Genomic DNA, 16128 nt, shown 5'->3' with positions numbered 1-16128 from the left:
TAACCCCCTCCAAAAAAAAAAAAAAAAAAAAAAAGACCACCTTCCTATATGTGAACAATCCAGAAAAGCACATTGGAAATAACAGCCATCTTGCCGGGTGGTCAGAATGGGCACTTTTCAGTTTTTCCTCTTGGCTTATCATTTTGGGGGCGATACTGGTAACAACTAAGTGTGTGCGTGCTAAGTTGCTCACTTGCGTCTGACTCTTTGTGACGCCATGGACTGTAGCCTGTGAGGTTCCTCTGTTCATGAGATTTTCCAAGCAAGAATACTAGAGTGGGTTGCCATCTCCTACTCCAGTAGAACTAATTACCGTAGTTAATTTTAAAAGTCCACAAAGAGGATGCAGGAACAAGGATTTTTAACAAGACAACCCATGATTCCTGCTGCATCAGGAAGCTGGGGCCTAGCAGGGAGGGTGTCCACCCACCTGTCCGTTGACGGGCTCGATCTGCTGCAGAGTGGCCAACACAAAAACTGCTGTCTTGCCCATCCCTGACTTGGCCTGGCACAAGATGTCCATGCCCAGGATGGCTTGTGGAATACACTCGTGCTGGACTGAGGGAAGAGAGCACATGAGCTATCAGAAACTGGACGGACGTTCCCTCTGTGCAGGCCCCTCACCTGAGGGGACCACGCTGAAGCAGTGAGGAGAGCTGAGGAAGGGAGGACCCAGGGATGCGTACCCTCTGATGGATGCTCAAAGCCACAGTCCACTATGGCCCTCAGGAGCTCCGGCTTCAACAGAAAGTCCCGGAAGCCAGAGCTGTGGATGGAAACATAGGAACCCTTAACGTCTTTCTTGGGGGGAGGTGGAGCGCTCTCTGGAGGTGCCTGGGGCTCTTCATCTTCCTCATAATCCAGAAGCTCGTTTTCCACATCCTGTTCTGCCATGCTGCTGAGAACAGAGGAGGGGGAGCAGGGCTCAGAGAAGCAATAATGGTGACTGACGCAGGCAGGAAAATTCCCAGAGTGAGGGGGAAGAGGGAGCTGGCTGCACAGAAGCTGTGAGCTGCTGACACAAGTCCAAGGTGGGTGAGGTCCTGGGGTCAGGTCTGGCCGCCCAGCCACTGAAGCCAAGACTGGACATCATTCTCTGATTTCTCTTTAACTCACCTCCACCACTGACTCCAACAGCAGGTCCCACTACTCTACCTGTGTAGCACTTCCCAGCTTCCACCTGTTGTTCCCACATCTCCACCACCCTCCACCAAGCTGCCTCACCTCTACTGGGACCCTTCAGGCCACAACCACAGGTGCACCAAGTGAAACCCCAATTCCTTTCCAATTGCAACCTCCCTCTCTGGCCCCTGCTCACCCCATTCCATGCCACCCCCAGCCTCATTTGGCTGCTGATACTCACTGAGCCTCTACCCCAGCCCCACAGGCATGACTCTGCTGCATTACTTCTGGTCTCTGAACAAATAAATGCCTCCTTCTCAGCTTCAAAGTCTCAGCTCTACTGAATAGCCTCAGACCACCTAGTCTCAAGGACTCCCCTCCCCCTTCACTCCCCAAGGACCCCACCCTGAGCCTGGAGATGCAACTGCCAGGATGCTGGAGAGATGGGAGCTTGTGAGCTCGCCAGTGTCTACCCAGCCCCAGCTGCTCCTGCTATTTGTGGTTTGCACAAGGGAATAATTAAGTGCTCTCATGAAAAGACCTCCCATTGGGCCTGGAGCCAGTAAGAATACAGCCAAGATGGTAAAAAGAATTAATACAAAGTGCGATCACTTTCTGGCTTCATTTAATTCCGACACACAGAGCACCTAGTGGGTGCAGGCTACAAGGGACCCAAACATGAGAATACTGTCTTTTGTCCTCCCTGTTGCACCCCAGCCTCCAGTCAAGGGGGTGGTTGTTTATGTCATTTAGTTGCTAAGTCGTTTCGCTTTGTAACCACATGAACTGTAGCTGGCCAGGTTCCTCTGTCCATGGGATTTCCCAGGCAAGAATACTAGAGTGGGTTGCCAAGCCCTCCACTAGGGGATCTTCCCGACACAGGGACTGAACCCACGTCTCCTGCATTGGGAGGCGGGTTCTTTACCATTCAGCCATCAGGGAAGCCCAGTGTAGGGGGTGGAAGTGCTAAAAACAGTCCCTCTTCCTGAGATGGATTTTGATGGTCCCAGGCCCAGTTTGTGGCCCTTTTGCCACTCATCCTCTGTGAGTATGCAGCCCCAGGGCCTTAACCACCTCTGTGCAGCCTCTCTATGGACAACCTCTCCCCTCAACCCGCATCTGAGAAAAGGCAACTCCATTCTCTGAACTGTTCTGTCTTTTCTCTTTTCCTGTCCCACCAGCCAATAAAGTCAAGCAGGTCAATCAGGCCACTTCTCACCCCTGCTACGTCACTGGTTCCCAGGCTGTCATCACCTTTCTTTTTAGATTAGAGCAGCTTTATGGAGACATTCACATGTCATACAAGGCACTGTTTAAAAGGTACATTTTATTGGTTTCTTGTGCAGTCACAAATACTTTCAACTGCTGCCACAATCATCTTTAGCACACATTTCCTCATGTCAATAAGACTGAATCCTTAGGCTACCATTCTGTGTCCCCCAACTCCCTTTGGCAATCACTAATCTACTTTCTTTTTATGAATTTGCCTATTTGGAACATTTCATATAATGGAATTATACAACATGTGACAGTCTGACGTCTTTTACTCACGTTATTTTTCAAGGTTCTTCTACATTGTGGCCGTGTATCAGTACACCATTCCTTTTTGTGGCTGATGAATATTCCTTTTTACTGGAATACTACAGTTTGTTTTAGCCATTGTCAACTGATAGGCACTTGGGCACTGTCACCTCTTGCCTGGATTATGTCAAAAGCCACCTTGTTGGGCTCCTTGCTTTCCATCTCCCACTCCCCCTTCAATGCTGCTCAGCTGCTGAAGGGAGCCTAAAAAAGCTAAGTCAGAGAAAGCCACTCCTCTGCTCAACACCGGTCCACAGGATCCCACTGTGTTCAGAGTAAACCAGAGTCCTCACCACAGCCTATCAAGCCCGGCACAACCTGACTCCCTCTACATGCAGTGTGTCACCCCCGTCACCCTCACACACAGGCCTTGCTGCTGAGCCTCAAACATGCCTCAGCACCTTTCAACTTGTTTTCCCCACTTTTTTCAGACCTCTGTTGTTTCAAAAAGGCATTTCCCATTGTTTAGTCACCTTGTCGTTTCCAACTCTTATTGACACCATGGACTGTAGCCCACCAGGCTCCTCTGTCCATGGGATTTTTCAGGCAAAAATACTGGAGTGAATTGCCATTTTCTCCTCCAGGGTATGTTCCTGACCCATGGATCAAACCCCCATCTCTGTGTCTCCTGCACTGCAGGCAGATTCTTTACCCACTGAACATCAGGGAAGCTGTTCTGTTGTTCCAAAAAGGCATATTCTAAAGTTGGGTCCAACTAAAAAAACACCCCCTCCAGTCATGCCAGCCCAGCACCCAGAACAGGACCTAGTACATAACAGGTAAGCACTCAAGAGCAAATGGCTGAATGAACAGAATCAGAATCGGGGCCTCAAGGCAGAGTTTAGGGGCTAAGCAAGTATCCTTATCGGATTCTTGAAAGAGGCAATCCAAGTACTGAGGATTCCTACTGGTGAAAACAAGAAGGCTCACTTCAAGCATCAAAGAGGAAAAAAGGTGCCAGCAAAGGGCAGTCCAGAAACCACTAGTCCAAACCCTTTCAGGGGTTGGAAAGAACTGGCTGCTTGAAGCAAGAGGCAGAAAACCAAGATGGTTAGGCCCAGAGCATTCATACTTAATTCGCTGAACAATAAGAAATCGCTGATTAGGTTTTTAGTTGTGACTCAATCAGGATTTGCTCAAGACCAAGTTACTCCAGAGAAGATGGACTAAGTTAAGGGACCAGCAGCAGGGAAAACCAGACACCAAATGAAAGGGGGTTAACCACGGTGGGAGCGTTGTTAAAGAGAGAAAAGAGGATGGATCACCCTACAGAGGAGGACCAACCCTTGGGGGAGCCTTGGACATAAAAATAGGCAGCGTTGTCTACTCTGGGCTTCAAATCCGGAAAGAGATGTGCATTCCAAAAATTAGGAGAAGAGTTCGAAGAAACTCTTTTTGTTTTAATGGGGAGACAAATTTAATGACAGACTAGGCTTGACACACAAAAATTTCTAGGGACTGGCTAGGGAGAACCTAAAAATCAAAACAAATTAGATCAGGAAAGGATTTGGCGCTGTTTGCTCCACCCAGAGAAGGTGGCAGAGGCCCCAGGAGCTGATCAACTTGAAAGCTTACAGACGACTAAGTAACAACTCAGACCCTTTAGCGTACCCTTTTCACCCTGAAGTGCCCCCAAAGAGAATTTTCATTTAAGACTTTGTTCCTTACTGGAACATCATTTTTTTGCCCTAAATCTCTGGAACTACGAATCCACCCCCTGAAACGCAAAGCAAGAACGGAGGAAGTCTTTCGATCTTGAAGATCGTCACGTCTACAAGCTCCGGCTTCGCGCTCCGCGGCCCCAGACCCCCGGGTCGCCTCCTGACCCTTCCCCAAATCGCCTCGGGCTTCCAAGAACAGGCAGACTCTGCCCCAAGGTGGGGTTCAGCCTGCAGGCGGCCATGACAGCCCCTCCCGGAAGCGGACTCGTACCCGCGTTCCAACGGCCGGTCTACCCCTCGCGCATGCGCCCTAACGCCCAACGGCCGCCAACGCGCGCTCGGGACACCCCAACCGCCCCGCCTCCCCTTGTCTCGCGCCCGGACTCCTTCCCTCAACCCCTGGCGTCTCTTATCTCCCGCTCGCCCGCAGATCCGACGTCTCCGCACCGCGGCCCCGCGCCTGGGCCAGCTGCTCACCTGATTCCTCGTTCGCTTCCCCGTGCTGCGAAGAGAGCCACCCGACTCCGGTTACCGTTCTCGAGCCCCGACACGCGCTGTTGCGCTTCCTGTCTCCTGCGTCCGACTGCGGCTCAGCTCACTGGACCGCTCGCTTTTCATTCAAGAGAGGCGGAAGCGATTATTGGATTTTGCGGAAGGTGTCTGGAGGCTATTGGTGGAGAGGGGAAAGGGGCGTGCCTCATACCTCCGATTCATTGGTCAATCTAAAAGTAGGCGCCGGAGTGGGCTGACCGAAGCGGGCGTCTGCGAGCGTACCGTCACGTGGTCGAGGTTGTAACCGGCTCGTGTGCCACCATGTTTAGTACGGGCAATCGAAGCCGTGATGTGGGTCTAGGGTGAGTGTCTCGCCCTTATGAAATATGGCCTCTACGCCGAAGAAAGTTTTTGAAGTGGTCCTACAACGTAGAGGTTCTGAAAAGGCTAGGGAGCTTGGAATGATGCCAGCGTGGAGGGACATTTTGCACCTTCAGTAGAGAAGGGGCCCCTCAGGGCATGGGAGTGAGAGAAATGGTCCTAAGCCACAATTCCTGTTTGCTGAAAGTCGAGTCAGACACTGCGAGTGGCCATGTAGGTTCAGGACGAAAAAACCAAAACCACGATGTTTTCGTTATAAAACTTTTGTTGTTGTTGTTACTTTTAGTTTTTCTTTGTATGAAAATTTCCTAGCCTTTTTATCCCGCTAGTGCTTTACCGAGTTGAGCGTTCCCATGAGTTCTGATGATTGATACCCGAGTGACAATTGCCTGGTGCAGTTATAGAACATTTCCATCACCACAGAAAGTTCTGTTGTGTCCCTCTCAAGTCAGCCACACCCCTTTCCTCCCTCCTGCCCCAACCAGGCAACCACTATGTTTATTTCTATCACTATAATCTTGTCTGTTCTTGAATTTAATATAAACAGAATCATGCAGTAGATTGTCTTTTGTGTCTGGCTTCTGCTCAACAAAATGTTTTGAGATTTTCCACATTGCTGTACATAGCAATATGTACAGCATATTGCTTTTTTACTCCTGAGTAGTATTCCACTGTGTGGCTATTCCACAATATAGCCAATGTAGTTTCTCCATTCACCTATAGATAGACATTTTTTCTCCAATATTTGGCCATTATTAATAAATCATATACAAGTATTTTTGTGAAAACGAATTTACTTCTCTAGGGCAAATACCTGGGAGTGAAATGGTGAGTGGAAGGTCATGTGAGTGTTCAGCTTTAGTAGATCCTGGCAGTTTTTAAGTGGTTGTTCCACTTTACATTGTCACTAGCACCCTGTGAAAGTTCCAGTGATTCTTAATTCTTGCCATACCTGGTACTGTCAGTCTTTTCTCAGCTATGGGAGATTTGGGGGGTGGGAAGGAGGAAGGAAAGTAAGTAGGGCAAACTCCATAAGCCTGCTCCAGCTTTCCAGTCTCCCTAAGCCCTTGACACAATTAAATCTTTCTCCACAGTTTTCCAAAGAGGTTCAGGCATTTCAGTTTTCATTTAGTATAAGGCTACCACAGGGTCCATGTCTGAGACAAATTCAGAGCTAAAGTCATCACAGGTATAACTTCAGTCAAAAAGCCCAATGAAGAGAAACCAGTCAATCCAGAGGGAGGCTTTACATGACATAAGGTAGATATTGTGTGTAATAATTACATCAGAACACTTATAGAGCACTTCCCCTATACCCGGAAGTGGGGAAGCGGGGACAGAATGAGGGTGACGCATGCAAACTTAAAGGGGGGCACCAAACACCAAACCAAACAAAGCAAAAGACTCATGAGACTTCCCTGGTGGTTCAGTGGTTAAGAATCTGCCTTGCAATGTACGGGACGTGGGTTCCATCCCTGTTCCGGGAAGATCCCACATTCAGTGCAGCAACTAAGCCCGAGAGCCACAGCTACTGAGGCCAAGTGCTGCAACTACTGAACCCTGTGCACCTGGAGCCTGTGCTCCACAAGAGAAGCCACTGCAATGAGAAACACGCACAACGGTGAGTAGCCCCTGCTCTCCGCAACTAGAGAGAGCCCACTCATAGCAACGAAGACCCAGCAGAGCCAAAAATAAAAAAATAATTTTTTTTAATCTTAAAAAACTGAGTCATCAAGATAAATAATATTTGAATGCAGTATTTTAAAGAAATTAATGTTTAAAATCTCTCTAAAATATCTGATGAGCAAAATATCAAAATTTTAAGTAAAGACAGGGTCAGTAACAGTGCTGCTGCTGCTGCTGCTAAGTCACTTCAGTCGTGTCCGACTCTGTGCGACCCCATAGATGGCAGTCCACCAGGCTCCCACATCCTTGGGATTCTCCAGGCAAGAACACTGGAGTGGGTTGCCATAACAGTGCCACGTCAAGCCATATTGGCACCTGCAAAAGGAAACGTTCAGAACTACTGATCCTGTCTTTTTAAAAAAATAATAATGATTTTATTTACTTGTTTATTATTGACTGTGCTGGGTCTACTTTGCTGTGTGGGCAACATAGTCGTGGCAAGCGGGGACTGCTCTCTAGTAGTGATGAGAGGGCTTCTCATTTCGTTGGATTCTCTTGCTGCAGAGCACAGGCGCTGGGGCTTGCGGGCTTCAGTAGTTGCAGCATGTAGGCTCAGTAGTTGTGGCTCTGGGGCTCCAGAGCACAGGCTCAACAGTCATGGCACTCAGGCTTAGTTGCTCTGAGGTATGCGGGATCTTTGCAGATTAGGGATTGAACCTGTGTCTCCTGCAATGAAAGGTGGATACTTTACCACTGAGCCAGCAGGGAAGCCCTGATCCTGTCTTTATTTGGATTTTTGTTTTTGCATTACTTTTGATTTTTTAAAAATTGCACATGCTGCTGCTGCTGCTAAGTCGCTTCAGTCGTGTCCCACTCTGTGCGACCCCAGAGACAGCAGCCCACCAGGCTCCCCTGTCCCTGGGATTCTCCAGGCAAAAACACTGGAGTGGGTTGCCATTTCCTTCTCCAATGCATGAAAGTGAAAAGTGAAAGGGAAGTCGCTCAGTCGTGTCCGACTCTAGCGACCCCATGGACTGCAGCCTACCAGGCTCCTCCGTCCATGGGATTTTCCAGGCAAGAGTACTGGAGTGGGGTGCCATTGCCTTCTCCGAAAATTGCACATAAAAAACACATAAAACATGTTTATATTTAATTTGGGGGCACCCCCTTAAATGCTGTGTTGGAGGCAAGTGCCTCCCCTACTTTTCACCCCATTGTCCTGGTGCTCAGCCTTGTTCTGAGAAATCTAAATATAGCAACAGATTAACTCTCACCTGGAATAGATGAGCTGTGTGTATTAGCACATCCATCGTTCATATCTATTGTCAGGTGGTTGACCTGAGCTCCAGAGAGAGTTAATCTCGGTCCCAAAGTCACACTGCTGGCAGGAATTCAAGACAAAGCCAGCTCTCTTTATTAGCCAAAACCTCTATCTCACAAAGAGTTGGGCACACCTTAGCAATGGAACAACAGAACGTCTATAGGTTGAGATAGAGGCCAAAGCCAGGTAAGTTGGAAAGCTGGAGAAAACCAGTTCCTGGGGAAAGAAGAGGAGCTCCAGGAAAGCAGGTGAAAGGTGACCTTGGAGGAATTAGATTATCTGAGATGATGCCGGAGAAGGAGGAGACTGGAGCCAGTTGAGTCCAGTAAAGAAGTCTTGGAAAACAAGGGGGAAGAAAAGAAAAAAACGGCATTCACCATCTATGCAGCCAGGGGGAGCTTCTACTATTCAAAACAAGCAACAAGAAAGCCACAAGAAACAAACAAAAATCCCACAAACTTTAAATCCAGAAAAGATTAGAGCCAGCTAAAGTATATCCACCACCCAAGATGAAAAAATGTTCAAATTTGTCATATTGGCCTGATTCGGTTCAGAATTATTTTAAGATAGGAAAGATTTTTAAACACCCACCCAAATAGCTAAAAAGGAAAAGACTTACAGTACCGAGGTTGGAGGAGGGGCTGTGGAGGAACCAGAAATGAGAAGACCACTTTGGAAAATGATTTGGCAGTTTGTAATAAGGTTAACTAGGGAACCTCAAGCCCAACACTCTTGACATCTGAGCCAGATCCTTCTTTGCAGTGGGAGCCATCCCGTGCCTTGTAGGATGTTTAGGAGCATTCTTGGCCTCTCGATGCCAGAAACACCCATGCCTCAATGTCTCCAAACCAGAAATGCCTCCAGACATTGCTAATGTCCACCCCCACCCCCCGAAGACAGAAAAAATCATTTCCAATCAGACCCATTGCATTGAACAGGCACCTATGTCATGACTAAGCTGTCCTCATACCAATCAATGAAACATTAAAAAAATTTTTTTGACATATACACACTTAATATTTTTTCAATTTTTGGCTGCACAGGATCTTCACTGCTGCACGCAGACTTTCTCTAGTTGCGGCAAGTGGGGGCTACTCTCTAGTTGCTGTGTGCAGGCTTCTCATTGCGGTGGTTTCTCTTGTTTCCGAGCACAGGCTCTAGGTGTTCAGGCTTCAGTAGCTGCAGCACAGGAGCGACTGATTAGTAGATCATTAGTTGTGTCTTGCAGGTCTTAGAGCGTGCAGGTTTCAGTAACTGTGGCTCGTGGGCTCTAGAGCATGGGCTCAGTAGTTAAGGCGCACAGACACAGTTGCTGCTTGACATGTGGAATCTTCCCAGACCAGAGGTTGAACCCGTGTCCCCTGCATTGGCAAGTGAATTCTTATCCATTGCACCACCAGAGAAGTCCAAGGAAACTTTTTTTTTGTCCACAAAAAGATATGAACGGGACTTCCCCGGTGGTTCAGCGCAATCCCTGGTAGCTCAGATGGTAAAGCGTCTGCCTACAATGCCAGAGACCCGGGTTTGATCCCTGAGTCAGGAAGATCCCCTGGAGAAGGAAATGGCACCCCACTCCAATATTCTGGCCTGGAAAATCCCACGGACTGAGGAGCCTGGTAGGTTATAGTCCATGGGGTCCCAAAGAGTTGGACATGACTGAACGACTTCACTTTTACTCTTTCACTTTCCCTAGTGGTTCAGTGGGTAAGACTCCATGCTTCCAATGCAGGGGTGTGGGCTTGATCCCTGGTCCAGGAACTAAGTTCCCACATGCTCCACGGTGTGGTCAAAAAGTTATCTTTATACATAACAGATCCAGACTGGAAACAACCAAATGTCCATCAACAAATGAATGAAGAAAGAAACTGTGGTCCATTCACACCATGGAATACCACTAGAAATAAAAAGGAATGAATGATTGCTATCCACAACATGACGGATAAATATTAAAAACATCATGTTCTTTGCAAACATACACTGTACAGTGTACAATCTAGTGTATGTTGGATTGTACACTTTAAAAGGGTGAATTTTACATTAACAGAAAACAAAATAAATATTAAGGGAAAGAATCCAGACATTTGGGGACTCCCCTGGTGATCCAGTGGTTAAGACTTCACCTTCCAATGCAGGGAGTGTGGGTTCAATCCCTGCTTTGGGAGCTAAGATCCCACATGCTTGTGGCCAAAAAGCCAAAACATAAAACAGAAACAATATTGTAACAAATTCAATAAAGACTTTAAAAATAGTCCGTATTTAAAAAAAAAAAAAACAAAGAGAAAAGAAGTCCAGCCATTTAAAAAAATCATAAAATGATTCCATGAAGTATGAAGCTCAAGAACAGGTAAAGTTAATTTACACAGAATCTACATGAGGAGCTTGCCAGGGAAAGAGCACAAGTAAAACTTATGCAACAGGGGAGTGGGGGCCACAGGGGTAGGTGCATATATACACATTCATGTTGCTGCACGCCAAAAGATCTGTGTACTTTACCATATGTAAGTTGCACCTCAATCAAAATAATCAATAATTTAAAGTAAAAGACATAACATTATTGTTAAAGTGAAAGTCATTTCTATTTACACCCCCAACTCCATTCCCCTCCCCCACTACAGAAACAGCCTCAGTAAAAATAAGTGAACAATGACTGCAGCCCTATTCCTTGCTTTTGGAGTAGGAAATGACAACCTACTCCAGTATTCTTGCCTGAAAAACCCCATGAACAGAGAAGCCTGGTGGACTACAGTCCATGGAGATGCCAAGAGTTGGACACGACTCAGCAGCTGAGCATGCACACACATGCTAAGCTTTATGAGAATTAATTCATTTAAACTTCCCAGCAACCCTATGAGGGAGATGGCACTATGATCATCCCTTTTTACAGATGAAGAAACTGAGGCACGGAGCAGTGAAGAAACTTTCCCAGGGACTTCCCTGGTGGCTGAGTGGCTAGGACTCCATGCTCCCAATGCCGGGTGCCTGGGCTCGATCCCTGGTCAGGGAACTAAGATCCCATATGCCACAACTAAGACCCGGTACAGCCAAATAAATTCATTCAATAAATAAAAATAATTAAAAAAAAAAAAGAAAGAAACTTGCCCAGGGTCTCACCATCCCTGTGCAGTGGTGCCAGAATTTGGACCCAGATGGCTTCCCAGGTGGCACCAGTGCTAAAGAATCCGCCTGCCAGTGCAGGAGGCATGAGAGATGTGAGTTCGTCCTTGGGTAGGGAAGATCCCCTGGAGAAGTGAATAGCAACCCACTCCAGTATTCTGGCCTGGAGAATCCCATGGACAGAGGAGCCTGGCGGGCTACAGTCCACAGGGTCACAAAAACTCGAATGCAACTGAAGCAGCTTAGCACGCATGCAGCCTGGCAAACCTCAGCCAGGATGCCAGGCATACTGCCCACTACTCTGAACTGCTCCACAAACTTGATACATAATATCCCTTTCTGGATTTTTTTGTAATTTATATAAATAATAGCAAACTATCATTTTTTAACCTTGCTTCTTTATCCCCTCCTTCCACATGATGTTTTTGAGTTTAGCCTTGTGGATACATGTAGTTCTTCTGGTGGCAAATGAATCTACTCCCATTTCTTTTCTCAGGCCCCCTACACTCCCCCGCTGGTGAAGACCTGCTTTGCAAAGAGCCTTATCTTTTGAGAAATAATCCTTATTCAGTTCCTCCCCTGCTAAGAATCTACCAGTGGTTCCCACAGTCCTCAGGGTCAGGTCTGAATTCCACTCCCACTCTGGGCAACATCTGGAGTGTTTTCTCTACTCCAGGTTCATCAGCAAAAAAAAAAAAACAAAAAAAACCCCAACTCCAGCCATGTTTTCATGATACCTGGTTTGTTCATCTTTTCATCCAGCAGCTGTTTTTTGAGTACCTTCTGTGTGCTAATCCCTGTTCTAGGAGCAAGAGTAGTCATGTACAGATGTGAAAGTTGGACCATAAAGAAGGCTGAGCGCCAAAGAATTGATGCTTTTGAATCGTGGGGCTGGAGAAGACTCTTGAAAGTCCCTTGGACAGCAAGGAGATCAAACCAGTCAATCCTAAAGGAAATCAACCCTGATATTCATTGGAAAGACTGATGCTGAAGCTGAAGCTCCAATACTTTGGCCACCTGATAGGAAGAGCCGTCTCACTGGAAAAGATCCTGATGCTGGGAAAGATGGAAGGCAGGAGGAGAAGGGGACAACAGAGAATGAAATGATTGGATGGCATCAGTAACTCAATGGACATGAGTTTAAACAAACTCCAGGAGATGATGAAGGACAAGGAAGCCTGAAGTGCTGCAGTGCATGGGGTCACAAAGAGTCAGTCACCACTTAGGGACTGAACAACAACAAGGAGCCAGAGACCCAGCAGTGAACAGGACAAAAATCCCTATCCTATTTTGTCGTTGTTTAGTCTCTAGGTCGTGTCCAACTCTTTGTGACTCTGTGGACTGCAGCTGCCAGGCTCCCCTGTTCATGGGATTCTCAAGTCAAGAATACTGGAGTGGGTTGCCATTTCCTCTTCCAGAGGATCTTCCCCACCCAGGGATCGAACCCATGTCTCCTGCTTGGCAGGTGGATTCTTTATCACTGAGCCACTAGGGAAGCCCCTCCTGCCCTCTGGGAACTGACATCTTTCTGATAAAGTCTGACAAGAAAGAATATAGTCGTCAAATTTATTAAAATTTTTCAAGGATAAAAAAAGTATGTGAGGGTTGGAGTTTGGTAGTGATGGGGTGGGCCTTGTTCTGGGTGGAGATGCAGTCAGGGAAGACTTCCTTAAGAAGGTGACATTTAGACAAAAATGGGCATGAAGTGAGAAAGAGAGAATGCCAAGATGAGAAGGAAAAGCATTGCAGGCAGTGAGAACGGCTAGTGCAAAGGCCCTGAGGTAAGAATCAGCATGGGTGAGGAGGCTATGCAGCCAGAGTGGAATGAGTGACGGGATGTGGGTGGGAGACGAGGGCAGAGGAAGAAGGATATACCAGGTTCTACCTCACCCACCTCTGGGCCTTTTTGCTTCTGCTGTTCCTTCCACCACACACCCTTTTCTTCTCTATCTATTTGGCAATTTCCTAATTTGTCCCTTAGTGCCAGCCCTTCTGCCTCCTCTTGGGCAGCTGTCCTCCCAAGGCATTCACTGGCTGGGTTACCTTTCTCCTGACAGCTCACACTCAGTGCATTTACTCCTTCCACAAAGACTGAGTGAGCTTAGGCCAGTTACTGGGAAATTTCAGAGACAAGTGATATTTAAAAGAAAGAAAACAGGCTTCCCTGGCGGTTCAGCAGTTAAGACTTCATCTTCCAACGCAGCAGGTTGTGGGTATGATCCGGCAGCTAACATCCCATATGCCTGGTGGCCAAAAAACAAAACATAAAACGGAAGCAGTATTGTAACAAATTCAACAAAGACTTTAAAAATGGTCCACATTAAAAAAAAAAAAAATCTTAAAAAAAAAAAAAAAGCAGAGCCATGGGCCAGAGATGACAGGATATGGAGGTGCTCTGGGAAGATTTCTCAGAGGAGATGACATACGAACAGAGACCTAAATGATCAGAAGAGGCCAGCCTTGGGGAGATGTGAGGGAAGGGCATTACAGACTGGGGGACAGCCAGTGCAAAGGCCCTGTGGTTGGAAGTAAGGTGAGAATATCTGAGGAACGGAGAGAAGGCCAGTTTTGTTAGATGGGGGTGAGGGAAGTGGAGGGAGCTGTGGCTGGACGGGTGGGCAGAGGCTGGACTGGACTACCTTGCAGGCCAGACGAGGAGTGGTGTTTTTCCTAAGAGCTCCAGAGTGCCAGAAACAGGTTTTCCAGCAGGCAGTGGTGGGTTATGTTGGGGGTGATTTCGGGCTTCTAAGGCCCTGGAGAGGACTGGAAAGAGGCCAGAGGAGGCACAGGGAGGTGTTGGTACAGTTATCATATTTGGCTGAGTTTATACAATAAGTCCTTGGTGTTTCAAGCCCAGAGTGAAATTTTGTTTCCAGTGCTACCGAAGTCCCCAGTGGGTGCCGATAAATATTCACTGAGTAAATGACTGCCAGGAGGTTGGAGTGAGACTTTGGCAGGGTTCCCCAGCTCTATCCAGGGAAGCAGCCTGGAGACCTGTCAGGCAGCAGAGGGCCCTTCCCTGGATAAGGTGGTAGACTGGTTCTCAGCCTTGCTTGGCCCCATCATCCCCATCTGTAAAATGGGTGGGCTGGAGAATTAGAGGAAGACGCAGCAAGGACCATAAATCTTGACTTTATAATTGGTGCTAAGTCGCTTCAGTCATGTCTGATTCTTCATGACCTTGTGGACTGTAGTCCCCTCTCCCAACTCCTCTGTCCCTGGGATTCTCCAGGCAAGGATACCGGAATGGGTGGCCATGCCCTCCTCCAGGGGATCTTTCCGACCCAGGCATGGAGCCTGCGTCTCTTGAGTCTCCTGCATTGACAGTCGGGTTCTTTCCCACTAGCACCACCTGGGAAGCTCATTGAGGGTGAGGGGCCTGAGTTTCCTCATATTTAAATTAAAAGCAAAAGAGCTGGCTCAAAGGTTTCTTTAATTCAATGGATAAATATTTGAGGAACTGCCAGGAAACAGGTGTGGCTGCAAAGAGTGAGCAAGGTGAAGAGGTGGGAGAAGAGGAGAGAAGGAAGGTGAAGGGCCTTGTGGGTTTCTGGTAGGACTTTGGCTTTTCCTCTGGGGAAGCTGGGAGTCAAAGAGGGATCTAGGCAGAGGTGGGACATTACCTGACTTAGACATTCCTAGGCATCCCTGGGTTGTTGTGGGGAAAAGAGACTATGGGGTCAAGGGAGGAACCCAGGGACCTGACAGGAGGCGATTGCACTGGTCCAGGTGAACGATGATGAAGATGGACTTGGTGGAGACAGTGGAGGGGAGGGAGAAGTGGGCAGATTGTAGATTGGTATAATTTCTCTTCTTCCTCTTCCTCTTTCTCTGTTCACCACCACCACCACCACTACCCAGCCCCAAAGAGTCGCCCAAAGGGAAAGAGAAAACACCCCGCCCCGATCTCTGGGACCGTGTATGCCATGCAAAGCTGCGGGTAACCAAGGTAGCCTCCCGCGCTCTGGAGGGTCCCAGGAGGGCGCCAAGGCGGAGGAGCGCTCTCTGCCCCGCGCCCAAGGGACCGCAGCTTGGTTCAGTCACCGGGTTTGAAAAGTAGTGCCCGGTCTGCCACGAGCCAGGCTGCATGCTCCAGGGACTCCGGAGACCCTGGAGAAGCTCCTCAGATGTCTCCACCTTCTGCCTCCGACCCAGCACGAGTCTGCACCGTGGAGCGCCACCTGCACGCAGCAGCCCCGAAGAAGAGGCGTGTCCCCATCTTACAGAGGCGAAAACTGAGGATTAGACGCTACAGGGCCCACAGCGAGTCCGTGCGGATTTAGGGGTCAAATCTCTTTACATAACGGCAAAAACACTAAAAATCACAGCAGCTAACCTTTGTCCAGCGCTTACTGCGTTCACAGAACTTGGCATGCATTGTCTCATTTCATTTGTCAACACCTCCAAGGGTGGGTAGGTCAATCCTTCTTCTTCTTTTTCTTTCTTTTTTTTTTTTACAGATAAGGGGCTGTTAGGTTTGGGGGACTCCCCCAAGGCATAGGGTGCTGGAATTTGAACACAAGTCTGCTCAGAGCTTGTCTCAAGCCTGTGGGGGAAGCTCCGGTGCCCTTGAATGACAGACTGTTCCAAGAAAGCCTGAACTTGCAAACACAGGGAGAAAATGAGTTGTTTTTGTTTTTTTGAGAGGAGGTCCCGGGAGGTCCAAAGGCCTCCACAGCTCTCCGCTTTAACGTGGCTCCCTCTTTTCCTTTGGATTCCCGCGCGCTCAATCGAGTGACCCGTGGGAAAAGGGAGAAATCCGAAAGAAGGAAAGGCGAGCGAAACAGACCCGGCAGCTTCCGCTCCGGAGGGGGGCGCACGCCGGCCAGG

At 48.1% G+C, this 16128-nt stretch overlaps 1 protein-coding gene across 4 annotated transcripts in view; it reads right to left on the bottom strand.

Annotated features, from left to right (window-relative positions):
• DDX39A (DEAD (Asp-Glu-Ala-Asp) box polypeptide 39A) overlaps nucleotides 1-4972 on the bottom strand; it is an 8803-nt gene extending 3831 nt beyond the window's left edge. For all 4 annotated transcript variants that reach the window (XM_010855434.1, XM_010855435.1, XM_010855436.1 and 1 more), the window contains exons 1-3: nucleotides 4842-4972; nucleotides 687-898; nucleotides 431-558 (exon numbers count right to left, since the gene is read on the bottom strand). In XM_010855434.1, the coding sequence (XP_010853736.1) occupies nucleotides 431-558; nucleotides 687-894 (336 nt within the window). In that variant the 5' untranslated portion in view covers nucleotides 895-898; nucleotides 4842-4972. The remainder of the gene's footprint in view (nucleotides 1-430; nucleotides 559-686; nucleotides 899-4841) is intronic.
• Nucleotides 4973-16128: the final 11156 nt, after the last annotated feature.

Source organism: Bison bison, unplaced genomic scaffold, assembly GCF_000754665.1.
Source record: "Bison bison bison isolate TAMUID 2011002044 unplaced genomic scaffold, Bison_UMD1.0 scf7180017864365, whole genome shotgun sequence".
Classification (NCBI taxonomy): Eukaryota; Metazoa; Chordata; class Mammalia; order Artiodactyla; family Bovidae; genus Bison; species Bison bison.
The sequence above is the reverse complement of the archived record's forward strand: the minus strand, read 5'-3'. Positions and strand labels throughout refer to the sequence as shown.